General features: G+C 46.3%; 1 protein-coding gene across 4 annotated transcripts in view; it reads left to right on the top strand.

Moving 5' to 3' along the window:
* The window catches only part of OPTN (optineurin), a 543,667-nt gene that overhangs the window by 86,027 nt on the left and 434,802 nt on the right, over positions 1-22,838 (top strand). For 2 of the 4 annotated variants that reach the window (XM_086919852.1, XM_086919848.1), the window contains 2 exons: positions 4,477-4,554; positions 21,622-21,824. In XM_086919852.1, the coding sequence (XP_086775978.1) occupies positions 21,644-21,824 (181 nt within the window). In that variant the 5' untranslated portion in view covers positions 4,477-4,554; positions 21,622-21,643. The remainder of the gene's footprint in view (positions 1-4,476; positions 4,555-21,621; positions 21,825-22,838) is intronic. The other 2 variants (XM_086919860.1, XM_086919855.1) reach the window with 1 other exon arrangement.

Raw genomic sequence — 22,838 nt, 5'->3', positions numbered from 1 at the left:
CTATTTGAAATAGTCAAAGGTATCCCGTATGGGGAAATTATTCGGATTCGGCAACATTGCAGCTTAAATACAGATTTTAAAAATGGATTGGATGCACTAGAATCCAGACTGATTACTAGAGGATATTCAAAAAGAAGTTTGACCCAGGCAAGGTCAGGAATCGTTAATATCAAAAGACTACTTAAGCCCAAAAAACGAGACCACAAACTCAGGAACAAGTGGCATTTATTACCACATATAATGTGCATCATAATTGGATTTACAACATTTTGAATAAAAATTGGAATTTGCTGAAAGGGGTACCTGGCCTACTAAGGGTTGTTACAGATAAGCCTAAAGTGGTTTAGAAGAAGCTCCACCATAGCTGGTTTGATCATAAGAAACTGTTCAGAAACCAGGTAAAAGACAGAGGTCCGAGTGGCTTCAAAATCAACCTAAAGGTTTCTTTGTATGTGGAAACTGCAATGTGTGTGATATAGGTATTAATCGTATCAAAGATTTTAGGTTTAATACTCTAAAAACATAAGCATAAAGGAATTTATTAATTGCAATAGCACTGGAGTGGTATATGCACTACTGTGCGAATGCTCGAAAATTTATATAGGTAGTACTAAAAGGGTCTTAAAATTAAGAGTACAGGAACACAGACGGGCAGTGATTAATCGGGATGAGAACTCGCCTCTATACCAACACATGAAAAAAAATCACGCTTACCAGACAACTTTCAGGTTTCATGGGATACAAAAAATAGCATCTCATGCAAGAGGTGGCGACTGGAAACTGGTGTTGAGACAGCAAGAGGCCAAGTGGATAAGTAGATGTAGGACAGTGTCACAGGGTCTCAACAGTGACAATGAACTACATTTTTTTTAATAAGCAGATAGCGGGATACTTTGATGATGTCTACAGATCCACAATTAATTGGGTAAAATATTACACACAAACTCATTGTGCTGATAGTAGATAGTAGTAGAAGTAAAATAAGTAGGTTTGTCCACTCATTGAAGTTAAATACCTTTTAAAGGTAGTTAAAAGTACATGAGTTTTAAACTCCACATTGCATATTGTAATCAAGTGGATTGGAAAATTCCCTCATGGTAGCTTAATGAATTGAATCAGCTCACAGAACATAATTAGAATGATAAAGCATTTGTGTTGATGTAATATATCGATGCCCGACACCACAAGGGTACAACAACCAGCATAAGTCTAGGTAATAGTTTGGGTATGCAGATTAATTAGGTTCTCATGCCTTTGTTCCATACCATCTAATAGTACCTAATGGGTTCCACCCAGAGAACATGTAGATTAAGGGGTATTAGAAACAACATCTTTTGAAATGTGATGTTGTGATAAGCAAAAGCAATGGTCTAGGGATTATAGATTGTGTAGAACATGGAACAATACATAACGTGTATGGGGTCGGTTTTTAACAAAGAGAGCACTTTTTCCTCGTACTATAGACCATTAAGATTTGATATGGCAATAAGTAATTAACATATGCCATCAGTACACCTGGACTTAAATGATAATATTAACGAGGTAAATGGTTCAGGTTTAGTGGACTAAGTATAAAATTGAACAATATACAACTTGTTAAGGTGCGAGCCTTAAAGCATAAGAGTGCTTTTTCTCCCTGTATAGTAGATCGTGGGAGTAGGGGACTAGAGAGGATTCTCGCGCTCCTCCTGAATGTTTTAAGGCGAAAAACACACTACGAGTCGGAGAATGAATATTGAAATTAGTCAGCGTAGTTTTCATCGCATAATAGAACACTGAGACTGGGTGCGGCGATGAGCAATTAGAGAGTTCTGTGGGTGCTGGCTATATGCAGCTTAAACAGCTATAGTATAAAGGTAAAACTTGTCTAGTGGAAAGGGCCGTAGGGGTCACGATTGGCCGGAATCTACTTAGGTAATCGATAATATAAGCAAAGCACACGCCGAGTAAGCAAGACGTTGCATTGGCTAATAAATCAGGGTCTCCATCTGACACTTGCCCGGCCCGCATCCTGGCCCAGGTGTTCTTGGCTTGTCCTGCTCCCGCCCTCACTGGCGTAAATGACACCTTTTCTAAAGGCCTAGTCCCTACTGCATTTAAATCTGCCACCATTATCCCCATTTTAAAGAAGCCCGGGGCTCACCCTTCTTCCTTAGTCAACTACCGCCCCATATCCCTGCTCCCCTACTTGGGAAAGGTGGCTGAGGCGCATGTCTCTCAGGTGCTGAGCTCCTTTATAGAGGACAGCAATTACCTGGCCCCATGTCAAGCTGGTTTCCGTCCACGACACTCAACCGAGAAGGTGGTGATCTCGGTCATGGACCAACTTAGGGAGGGACTCGACGCCAACACCCCCAAGATCCTGGTCCTATTAGACTTATCCGCCGCCTTTGACACTGTGGATCATGACATTCTTCTATCACGTGTCAGGGCGGCGGGGATAGGGTGATCGGCATTAGCTTGGGTCGAGTCCTTCCTGATGGACCGCACCCAGACAGTCCATCTAGGCACCTTCTCGGCTCCTCTGCGTAATGTCAACTGTGGTGTTCCCCAGGGGTCTGCTCTCTCCCCTTTATTATTTAATCTTTATGTCTTTCCACTGGTGTTTGCTTTACAGAGCATGGAGGTCACTGTATATAACTATGCAGACGACCTACAACTCATTTTTGATCTCTCTTCTCCTTCAGGAGTTGGCAGTTTCCAGTCCGTCATGCTATTTATCCGAGACTGGATGAACATCAATCAGTTAAAACTTAATCCGGATAAAACAGAACTTGTGGCGACGGGCGGTGCTGCCAACCCCTGGTCCCCCTCCTTTTGGCCCCTTTCACTTGGGCCCCCTCCTCTCCCTTCCTGTTCAGTTAAAACACTTGGGATCACGCTTAATAATCAATTAACCCTTCACTCACATATCAACTCGGTGGTTTCTTCCTGTTTTTTTACACTACGAGTTATCCTGAAAGTTGGCAGGTTTTTTTCCACCTCTGCATTAAAGCTGATCCTAATGGCCATGGTCCTGTCAAAAATTGACTATGGCAATATCATCTATAATGGAGCTCCTGCTTATGCCCTGCAGCGCCTGCAGTTGGTACAGAATCAGGCGGCCCGCCTGGTTTTTGGTCTATCCAGGTCCCACCATTCGACCCCTCTGCTTAGGAGCCTACACTGGTTGCCTATAAAACAACGGGCCAGGTTCAAGTTGGGGTGTTTGACTTTTCAAGCAAGAGCGGGCACTGCCCCTGTTTATATCAATTCGGCAATCTCTCCCTATGTTCCCTCTAGGGACCTTCGCTCCTCCAGCCTGGCTTTACTAACTACGCCTCACTTTAAAAAGAAACGGTCAGGGGGGCAGAAGTTTGCTGTACTTGCACCCACCTTTTGGAATGACCTCCCCCTATCATTAAGACTCTCCTCTTCCTATATGGAGTTTCGGAGGTCACTAAAAACGTTTCTACTCCAGCAGGCTTTCGGCACCTAGCTCTCTTCTTGCTCTCACTCAGTGACCTCACCAGCGCCATGAAACTGATTCAGTGTACGTGCGCTTTATAAGTCTTTTTAAATTCAAATTCAAATTAATAAGTGAAAAGAGCGATTTTGATAAGGTAGGAATACAGGACAATGATTATCCAAAAGAATAGCGGACCAGAGAGGGAACTGAACAAGGACTTGAAACAGTTGCCTCCCATTGGCCATTTGAGGCATAAACCAAGAATTTGGGTTGGTCAATGATTACTTTTAAGGAAGGGATTGTGGTGAAGCAGATCATTAGCAGGATTTATCGGGCTGTGCCGAATGGTGAACGTAATAAACAGACAGAACAACGGTGAGTGATAAGAAAGCGAGCTGAAAACTGGATAGTTGATTAGTTAGTAACTGGAGGCTTTGTCTTACTTTTTCCAGCATTGTAAATATAGAATACATAGGAGGAAAAGATATCGAATATTTGCGGAAGTAGAGTCCTGCATTGCAAGCGTGAGTTTAGAACTCTTTACACCTTAACCGCGGCGGAAAAACTTCAGAACTGTACTGGAGTTCTGAAGAGTGGACAGGGCTGCATCGGCCGTTGGCCGACGGCAGCACTAGGAAGGTAGCGCTGCCGTCGGGCGACGGCAGCACACAAGGGGTTAAATGAAATCCTGGTAGCACGCTGTAAAACCTTGCACGGGGCTTTATTGATAATACACATGTTGGTTCTCTCTTGTAGCAAGAATTTTCAAAAAAAAAGAGTGGGAAACCGTGAAACTAAGAGAACATTAAGTATACTTTATTAAGTGAGTCTTGAGAGGTGAGTGTTCACACGCGAAAAGTACCAGATATAGCATAAAGTGTTTTGCTGAAACTAAGATGAAATCAAGTACACCTCTTTTAGTCAAGGTGGATCTAACCGTTTAAATACTGACCGTGTAAATTATAATTGATCACACTATCACTCATAATAGGGTAAAGCTGTAGTAATTCCCTTTCTTTCACTTGTAGATATTTTCTGAAATTGAGGTAAACTCAATGAGGATTCGAACGGTTAATAAATACAGATTGAGCAGTGTAGTATTTAAGGTGAGGACTTCTTTTTTGATCTTTTTCTTTTTGTGACAACAAGATACATTTTAGTTTAATAACCTGGGCACACATAGGATTATCAAAATAAAATGTGGTTGATATTTATTAGAGACATGTGGGCCATGGGGATCAGTGAAATGATATATTGTGAAACACTGTGTTGATTGTAACAGATCAAGATGGGGGCAAATGTACCTTGAGAATAAATCGGTTCTCCTTCATCTTGCATTAACAGAATGGATAAAATGGATATAGGCAGGAGTCATTGTATTTTGTAATTATTCATGACTACGCACTTGGGGTGTTTAATGAGAATTGTTGTTTGTAAATTTGTAGAACCTAACATTGTTAGCTTTGCGTTGATACATATTTTATTATTTTATTTCAGCCCTGATGATGTCCCTAGAGGACAAAACGCATCGGCTGATCTAATATGTTGAAATAAATTGTGATTGAATTCATATGAGAAGATGATCTTGGCTGATTTCGAAATTGAACTATGAATATTAAAATAAACAAGAAGGAAATAATGTTTTGAACCGAATCTACTGCCTAAGTACTTGTTATTAGAAGACTTCCAAATTTTGGATTATTGCATGTATTGAGACTTTTCGGCGCTCCTCCTGTTTGTATTTGTTATTTGAAATAGTCCTTAACCCCTTCGATGCTCATGACGAGCTCAGCTCGTCATGAGGTATACCTCTCGTGTGCTCATGACGAGCTGAGCTCGTCATGACCACACCCGTTTTTATTATGGCCCAGCACAGGAGATGGATAACTGCAGCAGCGATGGTGTTAATACTAGACTGGGAGAACTGGGTCCCAAAGTCAGTGGCAGCTTTAGATACGTGGTCAGGGGCCATTGTCGCATGGTCCATACTTGGCATTGCCTCAGTAAGGGTCTGTGATTCCTCAAGTTCAATCTTGTTGCCAAATAATGAAGCCTTTTGGGAACTGGTTTGGATTTCTTAAGAATCTTCCGCTTTTTTTTGTGGCTGTGCTTGTAGCAGAAGCTGTAATGATCCCCTCGAGCGGCCTGACCTCATGGCATGTGTATATGCCTCGAGAGAACAACTGGGGAACAACCCACACTACAACTAAAACTCCAGCTATAGACCAGGTTGAGCGCTTTCCTTTATGACCCCTAACTCCCCCAGACCTACAAAAAGAAAAATAAATGGCCCGAGACTGAGGGGTTGAGACAACTGATATAATTAGTAGGTGGCCAAATCTCCAAGTTCCAATAGTGATGCAGAGGTGAGGGTGGAGGGTACTCCCGTAAAGTGCAGGCATGCTCACAAAATAATGTGTTTTTTTTAAATTATAAAATTCAGGAACGGCAAAGTCTCAAAGCAGCGCAGGGCTCTGAGGCACAGAACACAGCAGGTAACCAAGCCGCACCAGCCTACTGCTGGCCGCTTCTGCTCAGCCCTGGGGTTTACTAAGCTTTACCTCCTATTGCCTGAGCCTCCCAGCTGAGCCGCCCTCCCACAAACTACTTCCAGCGCTCGTTCCCCTCCATGCGCTGTGGCTCGCTCTCAGCTCTCGAGCCGAGTGGTCGCTCCCCTGCATTTGGTATCGTTGATTGCATTCTGCCTTCTGCATTCACTTGCCGCTTTGTGCTCTGTGTTAGCTAATTAAGCAGCTTTAGCTCTGACTTGCTTTGGACTCTATCTGCCATTGTTTGTATTCAGTTTGCGCGTCTGTTTACCCCCCAGCGCTCCGCTGCCATTTTGATTGTTGTTGTGCTCTGTGAACCCGCCCCGCCTCCCAGCTGAGCCGCCCTCCCACAAACTACTTCCAGCGCTCGTTCCCCTCCATGCGCTGTGACTCGCTCTCAGCTCTCGAGCCGAGTGGTCGCTCCCCTGCATTTGGTATCGTTGATTGCATTCTGCCTTCTGCATTCACTTGCCGCTTTGTGGTCTGTGTTAGCTAATTAAGCAGCTTTAGCTCTGTCTTGCTTTGGACTCTATCTGCCATTGTTTGTATTCAGTTTGCGCGTCTGTTTACCCCCCCAGCGCTCCGCTGCCATTTTGATTGTTGTTGTGCTCTGTGAACCCGCCCCGCCTCCCAGCTGAGCCGCCCTCGCCCCTCCCCCTCCACCATCCATATATGACAGTTACTCCCGCGCGCAGCGTTCACGCGCAGCGACCGCGCCCAAGGTGCGCCAAAGGTAAGCCCGTCTACGCCCGTCCGCGCCTGGACCGCGCCCAGCGCCAGACCCCCTGGCCCCCATCCCTCCCAGCCCCCCCGCATTACCTACGATGCCGCAACCCTCCTAGCCCTTAACCCCGGTCGCGCTCCCAACTGCGTCCAAGCCGCCCCTGGACAAACCCATGGACCTTTCTCCTGCTTCTCCTGCAAATTCAGCGGCACCGACAACCTCTCCGCTACGACCACACCACAGATTCCCGACTCCAACCACCTACAATGCATCCTTCTCAACACCCGATCAGTCCACAGGCACGCCATTGACCTATGGAACCTACTAGACACCATTTCTCCGGACATCGCCTTCCTTACGGAAACATGGATGAATGCTTCCTCCGCACCAGACATCACCATTGCCATCCCTGAAGACTATAAGATCACTCGCAAAGACCGTACCAGCCACACAGGAGGAGGAATCGCTATCGTCCATAAGAAATCAATCCGCATCCCAACCAGCTCTGACGCCAACCTCGCTAACTCCGAACACCTTCACTTCCAGATCCACATCGACCCCAAGACCACACTCAGAGGCACCCTCCTCTACAGACCACCAGGACCCCGCGCAAAATACAGTGAAGACATCACGGACTTCATCACCCCACACGCGCTCCCCTCCAAAGACTACATCCTTCTGGGAGACCTCAACTTTCACCTCGAAAAGATCAACGACCGCAACACCGCCACCCTCGTGGACAACCTCGCCAACCTCGGACTTAAAGAACTAGTCACTTCCCCCACCCACATCGCAGGTCACACACTCGACCCCATCTTCACATCCAGCAACCATGTCTCCTTCAGCCACACTACGGACCTCCTCTGGACTGACCACAGCTGCGTTCACTTCACCTACAACAAACCAAAACCCAGCATCCACCTCCAACCTACCCTGCAAAGGAACTGGAACAAAATCACCACGGACCAAATCTCCGCATCGCTCCTTCAAAACACCCCAGCCCCCTCTTCCAACGCTAACGAAGCCGCCGCCAACCTCACCCTATGGTTATCCAACACCGCTGACACCTTAGCACCACTGAAAAAACGTCAAAACAAACCTGGCAGCAAGAAGGCCTCATGGTTCAACGATGATCTCAAGAAGTCCAAGAAACTCAGCCGCTCCCTTGAAAAGGCCTGGAAAAAAGACCCAACCACCAGCACCAAGGACGCCTTCAAAAACGCCACCCGCACTCACCACCAACTAATCCGAAAAGCCAAGAAAACAGCATTCAAGGATCGACTTGACAACAACGCTCACAACAGCAAGGAACTTTTCAACATCGTCAAGGAATTTTCCAATCCCTCGGCCAACTCCAACGACATCACCCCCTCTCAAACCCTCTGCGACTTCCTAGCCTCATTTTTCCACAACAAGATTGCAGACATCCACAACAGCTTTGACAACCAACCCGGAAACCAACCCACCCTACCATTTGCTGATCATCTTCCCCCCGTGAACACCCTTAACGACTGGAACCCAATCTCCACTGAGGACACCATCCGCCTGATGAATTCCATCCACTCAGGATCCCCCACAGACCCATGTCCTCACCACATCTTCAACAAAGCAGACTCCGTCATAGCACCGCACCTCCGAGACGTCATCAACTGCTCCTTCAACTCCGCCACCTTCCCGGAAGACTGGAAACACGCTGAACTCACCGCCCTTCTGAAAAAACCCACAGCGGACCCCACCGAACTCAAAAATTACCGCCCCATCTCGCTTCTTCCATTCCCGGCCAAAGTCATCGAGAAAGCTGTCAACAACCAGCTCGCCGCCTTCCTCGAAGCCAACAAATCCCTCGACCCCTCACAATCTGGCTTTCGAGCAAAACACAGCACTGAGACCGCCCTCATCGCAGCAACAGACGACATTCGAACTCTACTGGACAATGGAGACACAGTCGCCCTCATCCTCCTCGACCTCTCTACAACATTCGACCCAGTCTGCCACAGCACCCTTTTACAACGCCTCAATAACATCGGAATCCAAGGAAAAGCACTTGAATGGATCACCTCGTTCCTCACCGGAAGAACCCAGAGAGTCCGCCTCCCACCATTCAAGTCCGAGGCCACTGAAGTCATCTGTGGCGTACCACAAGGATCCTCACTCAGCCCCACCCTCTTCAACGTATACATGAGCCCCCTCGCGGCCATCGCACGCCAACACAACCTCAACATCATCTCGTACGCGGATGACACCCAACTGATCCTTTCCCTCACCAATGACCCCAGCACCGCCAAAACCAACCTACACGAAGGAATGAAAGAAGTTGCCGAATGGATGAAACAAAGCCGTCTGAAACTGAACTCAGACAAAACAGAAGTCCTCATCTTAGGTACATCCCCCTCTGCATGGGACGACTCCTGGTGGCCGGAAGCCCTCGGAAAAGCACCCATCCCGACTGACCACGCACGGAACCTAGGCGTCATCCTGGATTCTTCACTCTCAATGAACAGACAAGTCAGCGCCGTATCCTCTTCCTGCTTCAACATTCTTCGCATGCTCAGAAAAACATTTCGCTGGATCCCCTCCGAAACAAGGAAAATAGTCACCCACGCTCTGGTCACGAGCCGACTGGACTACGGAAACACCCTCTACGCAGGTACTACCGCAAAACTCCAGAAGAAACTCCAACGAATCCAAAACGCCTCAGCCAGACTCATATTAGACATCCCACGCAACGATCACATCTCTGGTCACCTTAAAGACCTCCACTGGCTACCCGTCAATAACAGGATCACTTTCCGACTGCTTACCCACGCACACAAATCACTCTACGACATCGGTCCAGAATGCCTCAACTCACGACTGTCCTTCTACACCCCTTCCCGCCAACTACGTTCTTCCAGCCAAGCCCTCGCCACTGTACCTCGCATCAACAAGACCACCATGGGAGGCAGATCCTTTTCATACCTGGCTGCTAAAATATGGAACTCTCTCCCCGCTTACCTTTGCCTTACCCAGAACCACCTAGCATTCAGAAAGCAACTTAAAACGTGGATATTTGACAAGTAATTCTCCTCCCCTTCCTAAGCGCCTTGAAACCCTCCGGGTATGTAGTGCGCTATATAAATCCTTTGACTTGACTTGACTTGACTCCCCCAAGCTGCTACACCACACTGCACCTCGTCTGATCCTTTGCCTCTTTCACAGCTCCCCACGATGAAGGAGCAGGTCTGGAAAAACTTGCTGCGTCCTGCAGCAAAAATCAGCCTTCTTGCTTTAACATATCATGTAATGCACCATGTGTGTTTGATGATACTGTGCTGCACGCAAGGGGGGCTTATCAGTAAGCCTGCAAGCCACACCCAGGACTAACCGCGCCGACTCCGCAGGCTGTCTGTGGCACACACTCACCAGCCGCCGACTGTTAGCAGCCGCACTCGCCTGAGCACCTACTTAAAGCTTGCTTGTCTGTTTTACAACGGTTGATGGTTGATGAAAACTTGGGGCTCTGGACAGGCCCGGGCTCAGGCAATCCTTGATTTAATGCTGTATGATGGGCCCCTGGGTCGCAAACCTCAGCCCCACTCTCCCCCACTCTCATCGTCTGCCTCTACCTCTGAAACTCAAACAGTCCGGCCCAGGCTCAGCAGGGCTCGGTGGAGGTTGCGGCGATAGTTGTTGTTGCAATAATCCTCAGAGGCTCCGGCTTGCAGCACCGTAGCTCCGTCCTCACATATGCGGCTGCGTCAGACATGTCTTGGTCAATTGCTTTGGGCCAGGCGGTACATCCAGTTACTCTGCAGGGCTTGGGCAGCAGCAGGGTGCTACAGAAACACATCAGCAAAGGCAGACAACTGGCTACAGGGCAGGGAGAGGCAGACCGGGACCAAAAGAGAAGGACTAGTATGCCAATTAAATTAGATAGATTAGAATTTTGGCTGCCCTTTATTAACCCCTTCGCTGCGGCGGCTATTCCGCCGCAGCGCTAAAGGGGCGGGGCGGCCGCGCGGTGGCCGCATGCTGGTGACGGAGCCGCTCCGTCACCAGCCGCGGTTGAGCTATGCTGGTGACGGAGCGGTTCCGTCATGACCCGCCCCGCTCATTAGAACGCCCGCGCAGGCGCGAAATCAGCGCCGCGCAGGCGCGGTGGCTGGGCCATGACGGAACCGCTCCGTCATCAGCACAGCTCAACTGTAGCTGATGACGGAGCGGTTCCGTCATCAGCTACAGCTCAACTGTAGCTGATGACGGAGCGGTTCCGTCATCAGCAGGGGAGGGGTTAAAGATAATGCCAGGCTACTGTTACAAGGTTTCACGTTGGGATTTAGACTGGGTTGAGAGGGCATGAGAGTTTGCTGCTCGAAAGCTAGTTTAAAATCAGCCAGTGAACACAGGCAAGTGGTGAGTGATAAATTGCGAGATTCAGGAAGGTAGGACGGCGGGCCCCTTTAAGGACTGTCCTATAGAACTCCTAATAGTTTTTCTGATTAGACTTTGACTCAAAAATAGAACGGGGACAGTTTAGGTTGATTCAACATCTCTCTTGGCCAGAAGGACATTCAGTCAATGATTTCATACCTGGAGAACACGTTTTTGTGACATACTCATCAGTGTATTATTATTATTATTAATATTATTATTATTATTATTATTATTATTATTATTATTATTATTATTATTATTATTACAGCTTACAAAGTGCTTGGCTACCTCCAACGGGAGTTTCCCGGCGCTAGTAGTGCAAAAGACCAATGGAAGCTAACAGGAAAATGGGGAACACTATGGAAGAACGAAGAGCCATGTTTTTAGAGCTTTCTTGAACATGGACTCCAATTTGGTTTGCAATGTCATTCATTGCTCTGTGAGCCCCAGAAAGTGCTTTATATTCTATTATTCTCTTCACAGGCAACCAATGTAGACTACGCAAATGGGGGTGATGTGGTGACGCAATGGCAGATTACAAACAACCCTTGCCGCCGCATTTTGGATAATCCGTGGCCTTCTGAGCAGATACTCAGGAAGATAGAGGCTGTTCGATTAGTCAAGCTGGGAAGTGACTAATGCATGCACCACAGACTTCCTGTAATCCATTGGTAGAAAGTGAAGGAAACTTCGTAGAGCCTTCAACTTCCAAAAGCATTGATGTAGCACCAGCTTTAGCTCTACCTTTAGTAGAAAAAGTGGGCGGCGTGCTCATGGATAAGAGCGACATGAAGTCGGCATTCCATTTGTTGCCAGTACAGCCTGCGACTTTCACCTGTTGGGAATACAATTCGAGGACAGATGGTATGTGAACAAAGCACTTCCAATGGGTTGCTCCATTTCATGTGCTCTCTTTGAGTGCTTGAGTACATTTTTGCAATTACTTTTCACATAGTTCACGGGTCACAAGCAAATAACGCATTACTTGGATGACTTTTTGTTTTAGGGGAAAACCGGTTCCATGAACTGCCGGCGCCTGCTGGTAAGTTTCCAGGACCTCATGGGTAACCTAGGAGTGCCATTGGCACCAGAGAAGACGGTAGGACCCAACACAGTCTTGCCTTTCCTGGTATTGAGATTGATTCGATAACTGTGGAAGACATGCAGGTCCTGTTGGGCCATTTGAACTGTGAGTGCAGGGCAGTGACACCGGGGAGGACATTTTGTAGGAGGTTGGGCATGTCACCCTCAGGTTTGCCATTATGGCACAATCATATCAGTCTGTCCGCAGGTATAAAAGAGGACCTGAGGATGTGGTGAGTCTTTCTACAATCCTTTAGTGGGATTCCCCTAGCAGCATTACTTGGGACGCTCAGATATTTTCAGATGTGGCAGTGGTTTTAGTTTGGGGCTTTATTGTCTGGGGCATTGGTGTGCCGCCGAGTGATCACCAGAGAGGAAGCTGGGTGGCCGCAGCTTTGCATTCCTGGAGTTTTTTCCTTTGATGGTGGCAGTGGTGCTATGGGGTGAGCAGTTGTCCTACAGGTGAGTTCTCTTTAGAGTTGACAACATGTTGGTGGGGCAGGTGGTTAATAGGCAGTCGGCGAGGGACACAAAGCTGTTGAAGTTGCTGAGGGTTTTTTTCATAAATGCCTGAAACTCTCCCAGAGGGATAGGTTCCATGGGCTAGCCATGAAGAGGACCCGGATGCCTCAGGATCTTTGGTCAGTAAGAGAGAAAGGGTGCTTCAGCTGGTAGCAAATTCTCGAGTAATGGGGTAGGACAGAGAATCTCATTCAATTTATAATGTCTCTCGTAGAAAAAGGCCTGTCAAGTGTGACCATTTCCTACAAATTGGTAGTTATTGCCTGTGTAGGCAAGCTTTTGTGGGGTTATGCCCCCTTCACAGACGAGCTCGGGCTGAGAAATTTGTCGGTGTGGTCCTAAGAGGAGGTCTTTGACATTGGCCGTTTTAAGTGAGTTGCTTTTTGTTCTTCCCAGAATTTGCAGAGGTGAGACTGTGTTGTTCTTAGCCCTTATGTCCTGGATGTTTTTTGGTGTCTTTCGGGTCTCTGCGCTTTTGGGTGTTACGGGGGAATATGGGCATTCTCTGAGAGGACGTTAGTCGATATGTGGAAGGCCTGAGCGTTTGGCTGGACAAATGTTTATGTTTTATGTTTATTAAAACTTTTATAGCGCGCTCTATTACCACGGGGTATCCTGGCGCGGTGAGTAATTAGACAACAGGAGTGCTAGATCAAAACCTAAATGAGCTGTTAAAGGGGGGCATTGAACAGATGAGTTTTGAGTTCCTTCTTAAAAACAGTGATGGTCGGCGAGGCTCTAAGGAACAGGGGGAGAGCATTCCAAGCAGAAGCTGCCTTAACTGAAATAGATTGGCCTCCCAGACGGGCATATTTGTATTTGGGAGTGGCCAGTAGGCATTGATTGGCCGATCGTAGGGCACGGTTAGGAGTATAGAATGAAAACCGTTTCTGCAAATACGTCGGTCCCTGGCCATGGACTGCTCTAAATGCCAACACAAGAATTTTAAACAAAATTCGATGTGGTACAGGTAGCCAGTGCAGACTTCGTAGGTGACTCCGCACGCTCGACCTCCTAGGGAGAGAGAAAAGCAAACGTACTGCGGCATTTTGTATCACCTGTAGGCGATGAACCATATACGCAGGTAGGCCACTAAATAAGGCATTAGCATAATCGAGCCGAGATAATATCAGGGCTCGAAGAACAGACTCCTTGGCTACCCTGGGCAGAAGAGGGAAAAATTTCCTCAAGGCTCGCAAGGTGCCAAAGCAGGTGCCAGTCAGTTTTTTAATGTGATCCGCAAACTTCAGATCCTGACCGAACCAGACCCCCAAGTTCTTAGCTGGACCTCCCGTCACACTGGGACAGGGCAGGTCCGGGGGCCAAATGTGATCCTTGAAGTTGTCAGGAAAAGAGCCGAAGAATAAAACCTCGGACTTGTCTTTGTTGCACTTAAGTTGAACTTGTGCAAGCCACCTGAATACTTCCGACAAACAATGCCGGACTGCTAATGGATCAGACACACCCTTAGGCCAGGTGAATAACAGCTGTGTGTCGTCTGCGTAAGCTGTTATCTTGGCTCCCAGCTGTTCCGCCAGATATAGTAAAGGGGTCATATAAACGTTAAACAATAAAGGGCTTAACGTAGAACCCTGCGGAACTCCAGTTGACAGTCTCTTCGGGGCCGAAGAGTAGGGGGGCATCCAGACCTGCTGAGTTCTGTCGCTCAAAAACGATGACAGCCAGTCAAGGGCCAGCCCTGAGATGCCGACGGCTCGCAGTCTAGCAATAAGCAAGGCATGAGGCACCGTATCGAATGCGGCAGAGAGGTCCAATAAAATCAGGACCGCTCTGCCACCCCCGTCCAGGCACTCTCGAACTGCCTCCGAGACCTCGACTAATGCTGTCTCGGTACTATAAGCCGCTCTGAACCCTGACTGGGCCTGGTGTAGGGCGTGGGAGGACTCAATGAAGCCATCCAGCTGTTTGAAAGCCACCTTCTCGCACACCTTCGCCAGAGCTGGCAACAGTGAGATGGGCCGATAGCTCGATGGCATTGCTGGGTCTAGACCAGCCTTTTTTAACAAAGGGAGCAGCTTTGCCTCCTTCCAACTTCTCGGAATCGAGGCCTTGGAAAGGGAGAGGTTAAGAATATGCGTCACCTCTTGATTAATAGTATCCGCTATCCCTCCCAGCACCCTGGCTAGGCAGCGGTCTGCAGGAGATCCGGACTTTAACGCTGCCAGGATTTGCAGTATGTCCGATTCCGAAGCCGGGAGGAAGGCAACAAACTGATCCTTTGGACATTGTCTATCCGGTACTAAAAGGGCAGGTGGGGTCATAGAGGACTTTTGAGCCACTTCTAAATCCAATTGAATTTTTGCAATTTTGTCAGTAAAATAACAAGACAGTTCTTCACACCATTCAGCGGAAGAAGGGAGCCGGGGTTGGACAGCACATGGAGATAGAAAATTTTGGACAATTGAGAAGATCTCTTTACTGTTGTTTTCCGCCTTCTCGATTCTGTCAGAATAGTACCTGCTTTTAGCTGTCTTAATCGCAGCGTAATTGTCCTTTTGGGCTGCACGTAGGGATTTCTTGTCGGCTGGTAGGTAAGCTTGTCTCCAGGTTCGCTCTAGTTTCTTACAGACCAGCTTCTGTTCGTGCAGAGCATGCGTGAACCATGGTTGAGAGGGTCTCGATCGCATCCGACGAACACCCCCCGCGTTAGTGGAGGTAGCGACACCATTCGCTATCCAAAGATTGAATGCGACAACAGTCGCTTCCAGCTCCATCTTTGGAGCCGGGCGGGTATCGGAAAGGGACTCAGATAGGGACATCAAATTAATCCGTGGGCGATGTACCAAAGAAGGAATTTTCCTCATATCCTCATCTAACTGCCAAGCAAACTTAATCATGTAATGGTCGGACCACGACATAGGCATCTGGGGGGACAAACTGATGTCAAAATTAGAACATATCAAGTCAAGAACATGACCTCCCACATGAGTGGGGGCATCAACCCATTGAGAAAGGTGAGCCATGCTAAAAGTCTCACTGAGACGGGTAGCTTCAGTGGTATTCTCAGAATCCACATGAATGTTAAAATCGCCCAGCAGTAGTAAACGGGGAAACCGTAACGCTCGTGGCACGATAACCTCCTCTAGAGATCCAATAAAGTCTCCGACGTAGCCTGGCGGACGGTACACAAGCGTGCCGCCTAAGGTAAAATGCGGACTGAGCTCCAAACAAAAATGGAGACGTTCCGCCTCTTTGATTTTATCCAGATGTTCGCAGGTGAGAGTCCAATGGTCCCGATAGATCACAGCAACCCCCCCCCCCCCTCTTCCCACATCTGCTCCACGATCTACTCTGCAAATCCTGAAACCACGAGGAATAGCTAACTCGACTACCGGAGAACAGGAGTCGGTCATCCAGGTCTCAGTGACAAAGAGTAGATCAAAGTTATTTTCGGCTAATAGGTCAAAGACCTCAGCCGTGTGGCACACCAGAGATCTGGCGTTTATCAGGCCCGCCTGAATATTCTTAATATCGTTACAGGGTTGGGTAGGCGGGGAAACAGGGCTCTTAAGTTGATAGTTACAGAAGGGGCATGATCGGAACCGGCTGTCAGAGACCGGCCAGGAATGCGCCGCCTCACAGGAGGGGACCTTTAGGGCCCTAAGGTCCGCCGAAGTATACCGAAGTGCTGCAGAAGGGACAAGAGTGGTAGACAAACGGCCAGGAGTCGTGGCCCTGTGCCCGGCCAGAGCACGGACGGGCACAGACGGGCTCTCCTCTGGCGCTCCTTCGGCGCGCCCGCTGCGCGCGTCCGCTGCGCGCACGTCGCTTTACGGCGTTTAATACGGGCGGGCGAGCAAAAGGCTAGAGCGTCAACCCCGGTGCAATGCGGCCCCGCCTCACATCTGGTGACCGCTGGGGCCGAACGCTAACACAACGCTAAGGGCACATCCCTGCAATCCTAACCCTGTAAGTAGCGTAAATGCTCTCACAAAGTCAGCGCTATAATTTTAAAAGTTAAACTAACAAAGTTAATAAAAGCGGCAAGTTAATGTTTAAAAAGTAAAATCAGAGCGATGAGCCAGCGCTATTTCGAAAAGGACAAAGGGCAGGATCATGCACTCGTGGGTCAGATACTCACAAACAGCTGCGCTCGCCTCCCAGCTCCAAATTAATACGGGCGGGCGAGCAAAAGGCTAGAGCGTCAACCCCGGTGCAATGCGGCCCCGCCTCACATCCAAAACAGATAAAAGGAGTGAGGTCGGGAGCATACTGCTCTGGGTATATCATATAGCTAGGCTGTGCCCAGTTCAGTGGGAGACAGCTTTTTGGCCTCTGTCAGTGCTTGGGGGTGGTGGGGAGTTTCAGTGTGAGGACTTTAAACCAGTTATGTCTTTTCAGTTGTTAGCGATAATGTGGAAGGCGCTGGCTATTATTGGCTTGGATGCATGCGGTTTTGGGACTCACTCTTTCAGAATAGGATTGGCTACAGAAGCAGGCAGGCGGGGTTCGTGTTGGGAGTGGGTATCCAATTGTTTCCAGTGCTATGTTAGAGGAAGGGAGGGACTTTGATGAATAATTGTGTAGGTTGTCAAATTCTGTTTCCAGACATCAGGCTGCAGGTATGGATTGTGTGCCAGTAGTCATTGGTAAAGTGGGCAGAAAGACATTCAAGGTCCAACAGTAATTGAGTGAAATTGGGCTTTAATGTTGCTGTGTATTCAATCAGCTGGAATGGGAAAGGGGGGAAATGATGGAGGAAGCTCGTCATCTGTTTGAATGGACTAGTAATAAGGCATAAGTGTCTGATATACTGCTTATACACTTAGGTGAGAACGATTTACTGCTCCAGAAGGGTTTGATTTTGATGAAATCCATGAAGGAGGACTTGAGGGAAATTCACAGGATGTGGGCTGCTTGCCACGTGTTATGGTTGGAGTTTGTGCCCAGAAGGGTTTGGCGTAGGGCCGCCAAGGCAGCAGCCATAAATGGGTCTAGGAGGAAGCTGAACAAGGAAATGCACTCGTTTTGCAGGGACCTCAACCTGGGAAGAGTTGAGCATTGAGACCTTCATGACGAGGACGTGGAATTTTTCTGAGGTGATGAGGAACATTTGTCCTTCATGGGAATGGACCTGTACTTGTTGCAATTAAAGTTGGGGTTGGCTAAGGTGCTTAACATCCATTAGTTAGAAAAGATTTCACTAGTTGACTGGGGTAGTGGGGGGGGGGGGTTAGAAAGGGCACACTAGTGGCGCCCACTGTTTCTGAGTGGGGGTTGACAGAGAAGTTGCCATGGTTTACCGAAGTTTATTGTTGTCAGTGTCAATTCAGGCTGAAAGGGAACGGGAACGGGTAGGCAAGGTAACGCCTGGCTGAGCCAGGAAGTTTAAGGTTCTGTAGGAATTTTAATTAGTTAAGCTTATAATAGTTGAAGTACAGAGGGATGGGAGTTTAAAGATCTCAGTTGCAGTTGACTAGCTCTGGAGCAAGTACGATATTGCTGAATGAAGTTGGGAGTGGGGTCACTTAACATAGGTGAGTAACTTTGCATGGTGAAGTTGTAGCTTTGTAAGGCAAAGGCCAAGTTTGTTTTGTGATGTGCACCTGTTTCAATATAGCAGCCTTTTTCACACAAACCTGGTGTCAGTGGTCTGCGCTGCTCCCTTCTTACCAACAAGGTTGCTGAGCACCATATATTTTGACCTAAACCATGATATCCTCAGTGTAAAAGTGTTACATCAATTAGTGCCTGACAGTCTGGCTTATCAAAGTTTTCATGTATATATTTCAACTCAGAAAACGTATATAGCCAAGTCAAACATCTTCAATATAGAGGCGAGCATACCCGTGGTTGCTACACTTTAAGCTTTTTCAATATTCTTGACCTGTATCACCGTGCTTAGCTGTTCGTTCCCAACCATGGGCGATGCAGACTTTATTACTTTGTTCCCTCAACTAAAAAAAAAAACAAGTATGAGTGTGACCCCTTCCCTATTTGTCTCCTCCAAAAGTTCCTAAACCAGTTTATCCTTTGCTGCCAGAGACTAATTGATGAAACACTGTTACACTGAGGAAACTCAGGTTGACTTTCAGAAGGACCTTGACGGACATTCATATTTTGTTGACTGAGTTAGGTACTGAGCAGTTGTAAACCTTTATGGCCCAATGGTAGGCCCTTAAGTTGCATTTTTCCTTGCTGGCACTTAAATTGCAAAGATTTGATCTCATCTCAGCCGATGCCTAGGTTTTAATATGGGTGGATTTTTGTAGCTAATACTTCAAGAGTATTACCACAGAAGAACGAACATTCTAATAGCATGATGGAATAATCATTTATTTATTTTATTTGATGAGTTTTATATAGCAACATTATTCGGGCAATAAGATTGTACGTAGCTTTCAGATGAGTTAATAGTTGGTTGCACTTGTTGCCAATCTGAGGAGAAAAGATCTATCTTCAAGCAACAAACACCATAATGACCTTTTGCAGACTAGAAGCGGATTGAACGTGGCATAGTTGGAGTCATTCGTTTAATTCTTAAAATCACTGAGAAGGACACAGTGCTGGAGTTCTAACCATTAGAGATATTCCTTTTTCCAATGCCTCCCAGAAGTAGCTGTCGTTCTATCTTCCAACGTTAGGAGAGGCAATGGAATACTACCAAAATATTAGAGGAGAGGATGATTTACTATTCTAACTATGTATACTCATGGGAAGTGTTTGTGTGTTTTGATGTTATGTCAGCAAGAAGGGTAAATTACAAATATGGGTATGTCACTGTACATGCAATACATTCATTTTGATGCATGCTGGGATGAATTGGCATTGATAGTTGGGAAACCTGGACTGATGAACCACTGATAGTTAAAAGACTTGAAGGCAAGTTAATGAGGAGAGGGTATGGTAGGAAATTGACCTTTATGACCTAGAGGACAATAACCCAAAGTATAGTTGGAAGTGTAAGTAGGGGATGCAACTGTTTTGAAGGTGATGAATCTGTAGCCCATGGAAACAGATGAACAGACTGAGATACAGCTGTTTTTAAGTATGCCATCCAAAAAGATTTCACTTAGATTTAGGTTGCGAGGCATGCTGTGTTAGAGTATGGATATGAAGCTCCTTCCACTCTCCACCCATATTTTTCATTGACTTGTGTATTTGTCCTTTGTAAATGCTAGCTTCTGATTCGTTAATAGGCTTGTTAGTTCCTAAGTACCGCCTTGTCTTCATTTGTAACCTCCCAAGAGGACTGACCCTTTTACTTCTGTTGTTGCACTGTATGTCTTATTTAGTCTGCAGGCTCTATTTTCTTTAATGAGTTTCTCCTACTGCAGACACAAGTTGCTTTACTGCAACATTCAACACACCATGCCCCTTTCACTTTCCTAGCAGCGGCCACTTCTTTTAAATGAAATAGGTCTCGCATTTACAAGAGTCTGAGCTAGTGGCATTGTAAATGACAATGCCTTTTATTTATGTGTTAATTTACAAAAGCAGATGAACAAGAGGCATTGTCATTTACAATGCAAATAGCTTAAACTCTCACAAATGCGAGATCTAATGCATTGTAAATGCATGTTTAGTATATCGCTGCAGATAGCTGTGCCTGTATGCTGACAACACTGAGTTCCACACTACCAGAGCCACGGTATATTGCAGATGTTTACATTGTGTCATTGCTACATTTTCTTTCTGCCTTACAATTTCAAATTTGTAGAATAATGAGAATACCAAGTATTTATTTTGTGCATTACAGAAAAGCCAGATGCTTTAATTTTGCTAAATGCTTGCTTACCATAAGTTGGTGAGCATAATGGATGGACCTTGGAAGGATGAAATCCTCAATCCATCTCTTTTCCGTGTCACTCGGCAATTAAAAAGCCGGTAGGGAACCCTGATAAGCTCCTCTCCGTAGTCAGATCGTGGTGTCTCCTCCAAACGTTACTCGCACTCCTTGTTGTGACGCGACGTCACAACAAAGAGATGGATTGAGGATTTCATCCTTCCGAGGATATTAACACCCAGTCACAACAATTAATGGGTGCACTTTCAATTCCTGGAGATGACCGAGAATTGCCGTGACGATAACCATTTTCGTTTTAAAGCCTTGGTTACATATCCATTCGGAGAGATAGACAACTTTGGTCCACTTTTTTACACGGATGGACTACGATAGTTTTTCCAATCGCCTTGATAAAGTCTAAGGGTAGACGAAACATGTGTTGGCATAGTGACAGTCTTTCATGCTGGATGTAACACCAACAAGAATAAAATCGTCAAATTGAAGAATCTGTACTGTTTGGAATCTATATTTTAGTATGGCCCAGAACATAAAATAGAATATTGATATGAGCAAATTATTAATCTAGTGATTTTTGTATGGGACTTGCGACTCGGAGCAATCTTACCTATCCGATACTTAGGGAGACTTTAATTGTTAATAAGTGTGGCTAGGACGCACTTTAGTAGATAGCTCCTGTACCTAGAGGGCCTGGCTCAAGTGTGTGTTCTTGTAACATCTTGAGACAGATCAACGTTTTCCATCCATGTTGCCTTAGAACCTTGACTTTTGCCACCTTCATTTGTTCGAAGAAACACATTTCTCTTCATAATATTAGTGTGTTTTTGTTATTTTAATTGGAAAACCAAAATGTCTTGTGTACTAATCATTGACCGTCCAAGGATGACTTAAATTTGGAACTATTTCACAGTCGAAATGTAAAGGTGTCATAAATGTAGATTGTAAAAACCTATAAATGGTGTGGCTGGTTAAATCATAAATAATTTTGTACCATCCTTAACAAGTCACACTAGTTCGAAATTGTGGTAAGAATTCCAGCTACATTTGCTTTGGCTATGCATGCTTATAATTTTCTTTCTACGGCAGAACGTTAAATTATTCTCTTTTTTTGTCAAAGGGGGGAGTAAGTCTTTGCCGTGATGGCAAACCAGCAAGTCCTAAGTTCTGAAAATGGCGCATCTGGTGAAAACGGTAACCCGTTTGGAAATGCGATTGCAAATGGAGATCCTAGCATAAATACACCAAGCCTTGCCACAGTGAGCCCTGAAGAAATGCTGCGACAGATAGAAGAACTGATTGTGGAAAACTATGATCTAAAAGGTAAACAGTTATTTTCTTAAGATAAGGCCCTACATTTGCATTACAAAAGATTCTGTGTTGTTTTAAGTCGCAAGCAACTATAACCAGAGCAAGAGAAGTAGAATTTGAAACCGTCTGCCCCTTTTTCTTCTTTTCACTGTTTATTGTTCACTTTTAGGTGTCACCTGCACAGAGCTTGCCCTGTGGTTGTGAAATCTATTGTATTTAATATAAACCTTAAATGAGGCATACGTTCCGCCCTTGCTTTTTATTGGTTGGTGTGCTTCCACTTACTTTTTCTCTGTTTCTATTAGCTATACCATACTATTTCCTGTTCTTTCTCTAGTGTGTTTCCCCTATCAGTGTCCCTTCGCCCAAGTACTGCTTTCATGCACTTTGGTGAAAGTTCTTTTTTCTAATTGATGTGCTATTTTACACACACATTGCGAAAACCAACAAAAGTATCAGGGCACTTCACAGAGAGATTACGCGATTTGCATAGAAACACTGGATATTGTGACTCCTGCCGAGACTCGAACCCACTTCCCCAGCTTCCAGGTCGCCCGCTCTAACCCTTATGCTATCACTCAATGGCGCTTCTGTATTTATCTCCATTCCATGAATACTGTGAGCACAGCTGTAGCTTTATCGTATAGTGGGCAGTGGTTGCGATAGGTTAAACGGTTTTACACCAGGTCTCTATGAATTTTGCTCTCTGGCCCGGAGGACGATAAAAAAAAAAAGGCCAGAGAAATTAAAATTCTCAGTTAGTTTGATTCTGAAAGAGGCAGCATCAAGCGTGGAGCCCGAAGCTGCTTCCACAGTGTTGAGTGTGCATCTGAGCGAGTCCCTCTGTATATGAACTTAACTGAAAGCCCCTCGATTCGATAAGCTTGGCCAACGACTCCTGAGATAGATTAAACAGGGTAGTGCTCAAAGCTGTGCCTTCCGGAAGCCCCTATACAAATGGTTTTGGGGTAGATGTTAATAGGGGAATGTGCACAATCTGTGATCTACCCTCGAGAAAGGACTTTA

The sequence above is a fragment of the Lissotriton vulgaris genome, chromosome 1_1, assembly GCF_964263255.1.
Source record: "Lissotriton vulgaris chromosome 1_1, aLisVul1.2, whole genome shotgun sequence".
Lineage (NCBI taxonomy): Eukaryota > Metazoa > Chordata > Amphibia > Caudata > Salamandridae > Lissotriton > Lissotriton vulgaris.
This window is presented reverse-complemented; position numbering and strand designations above follow the sequence as displayed.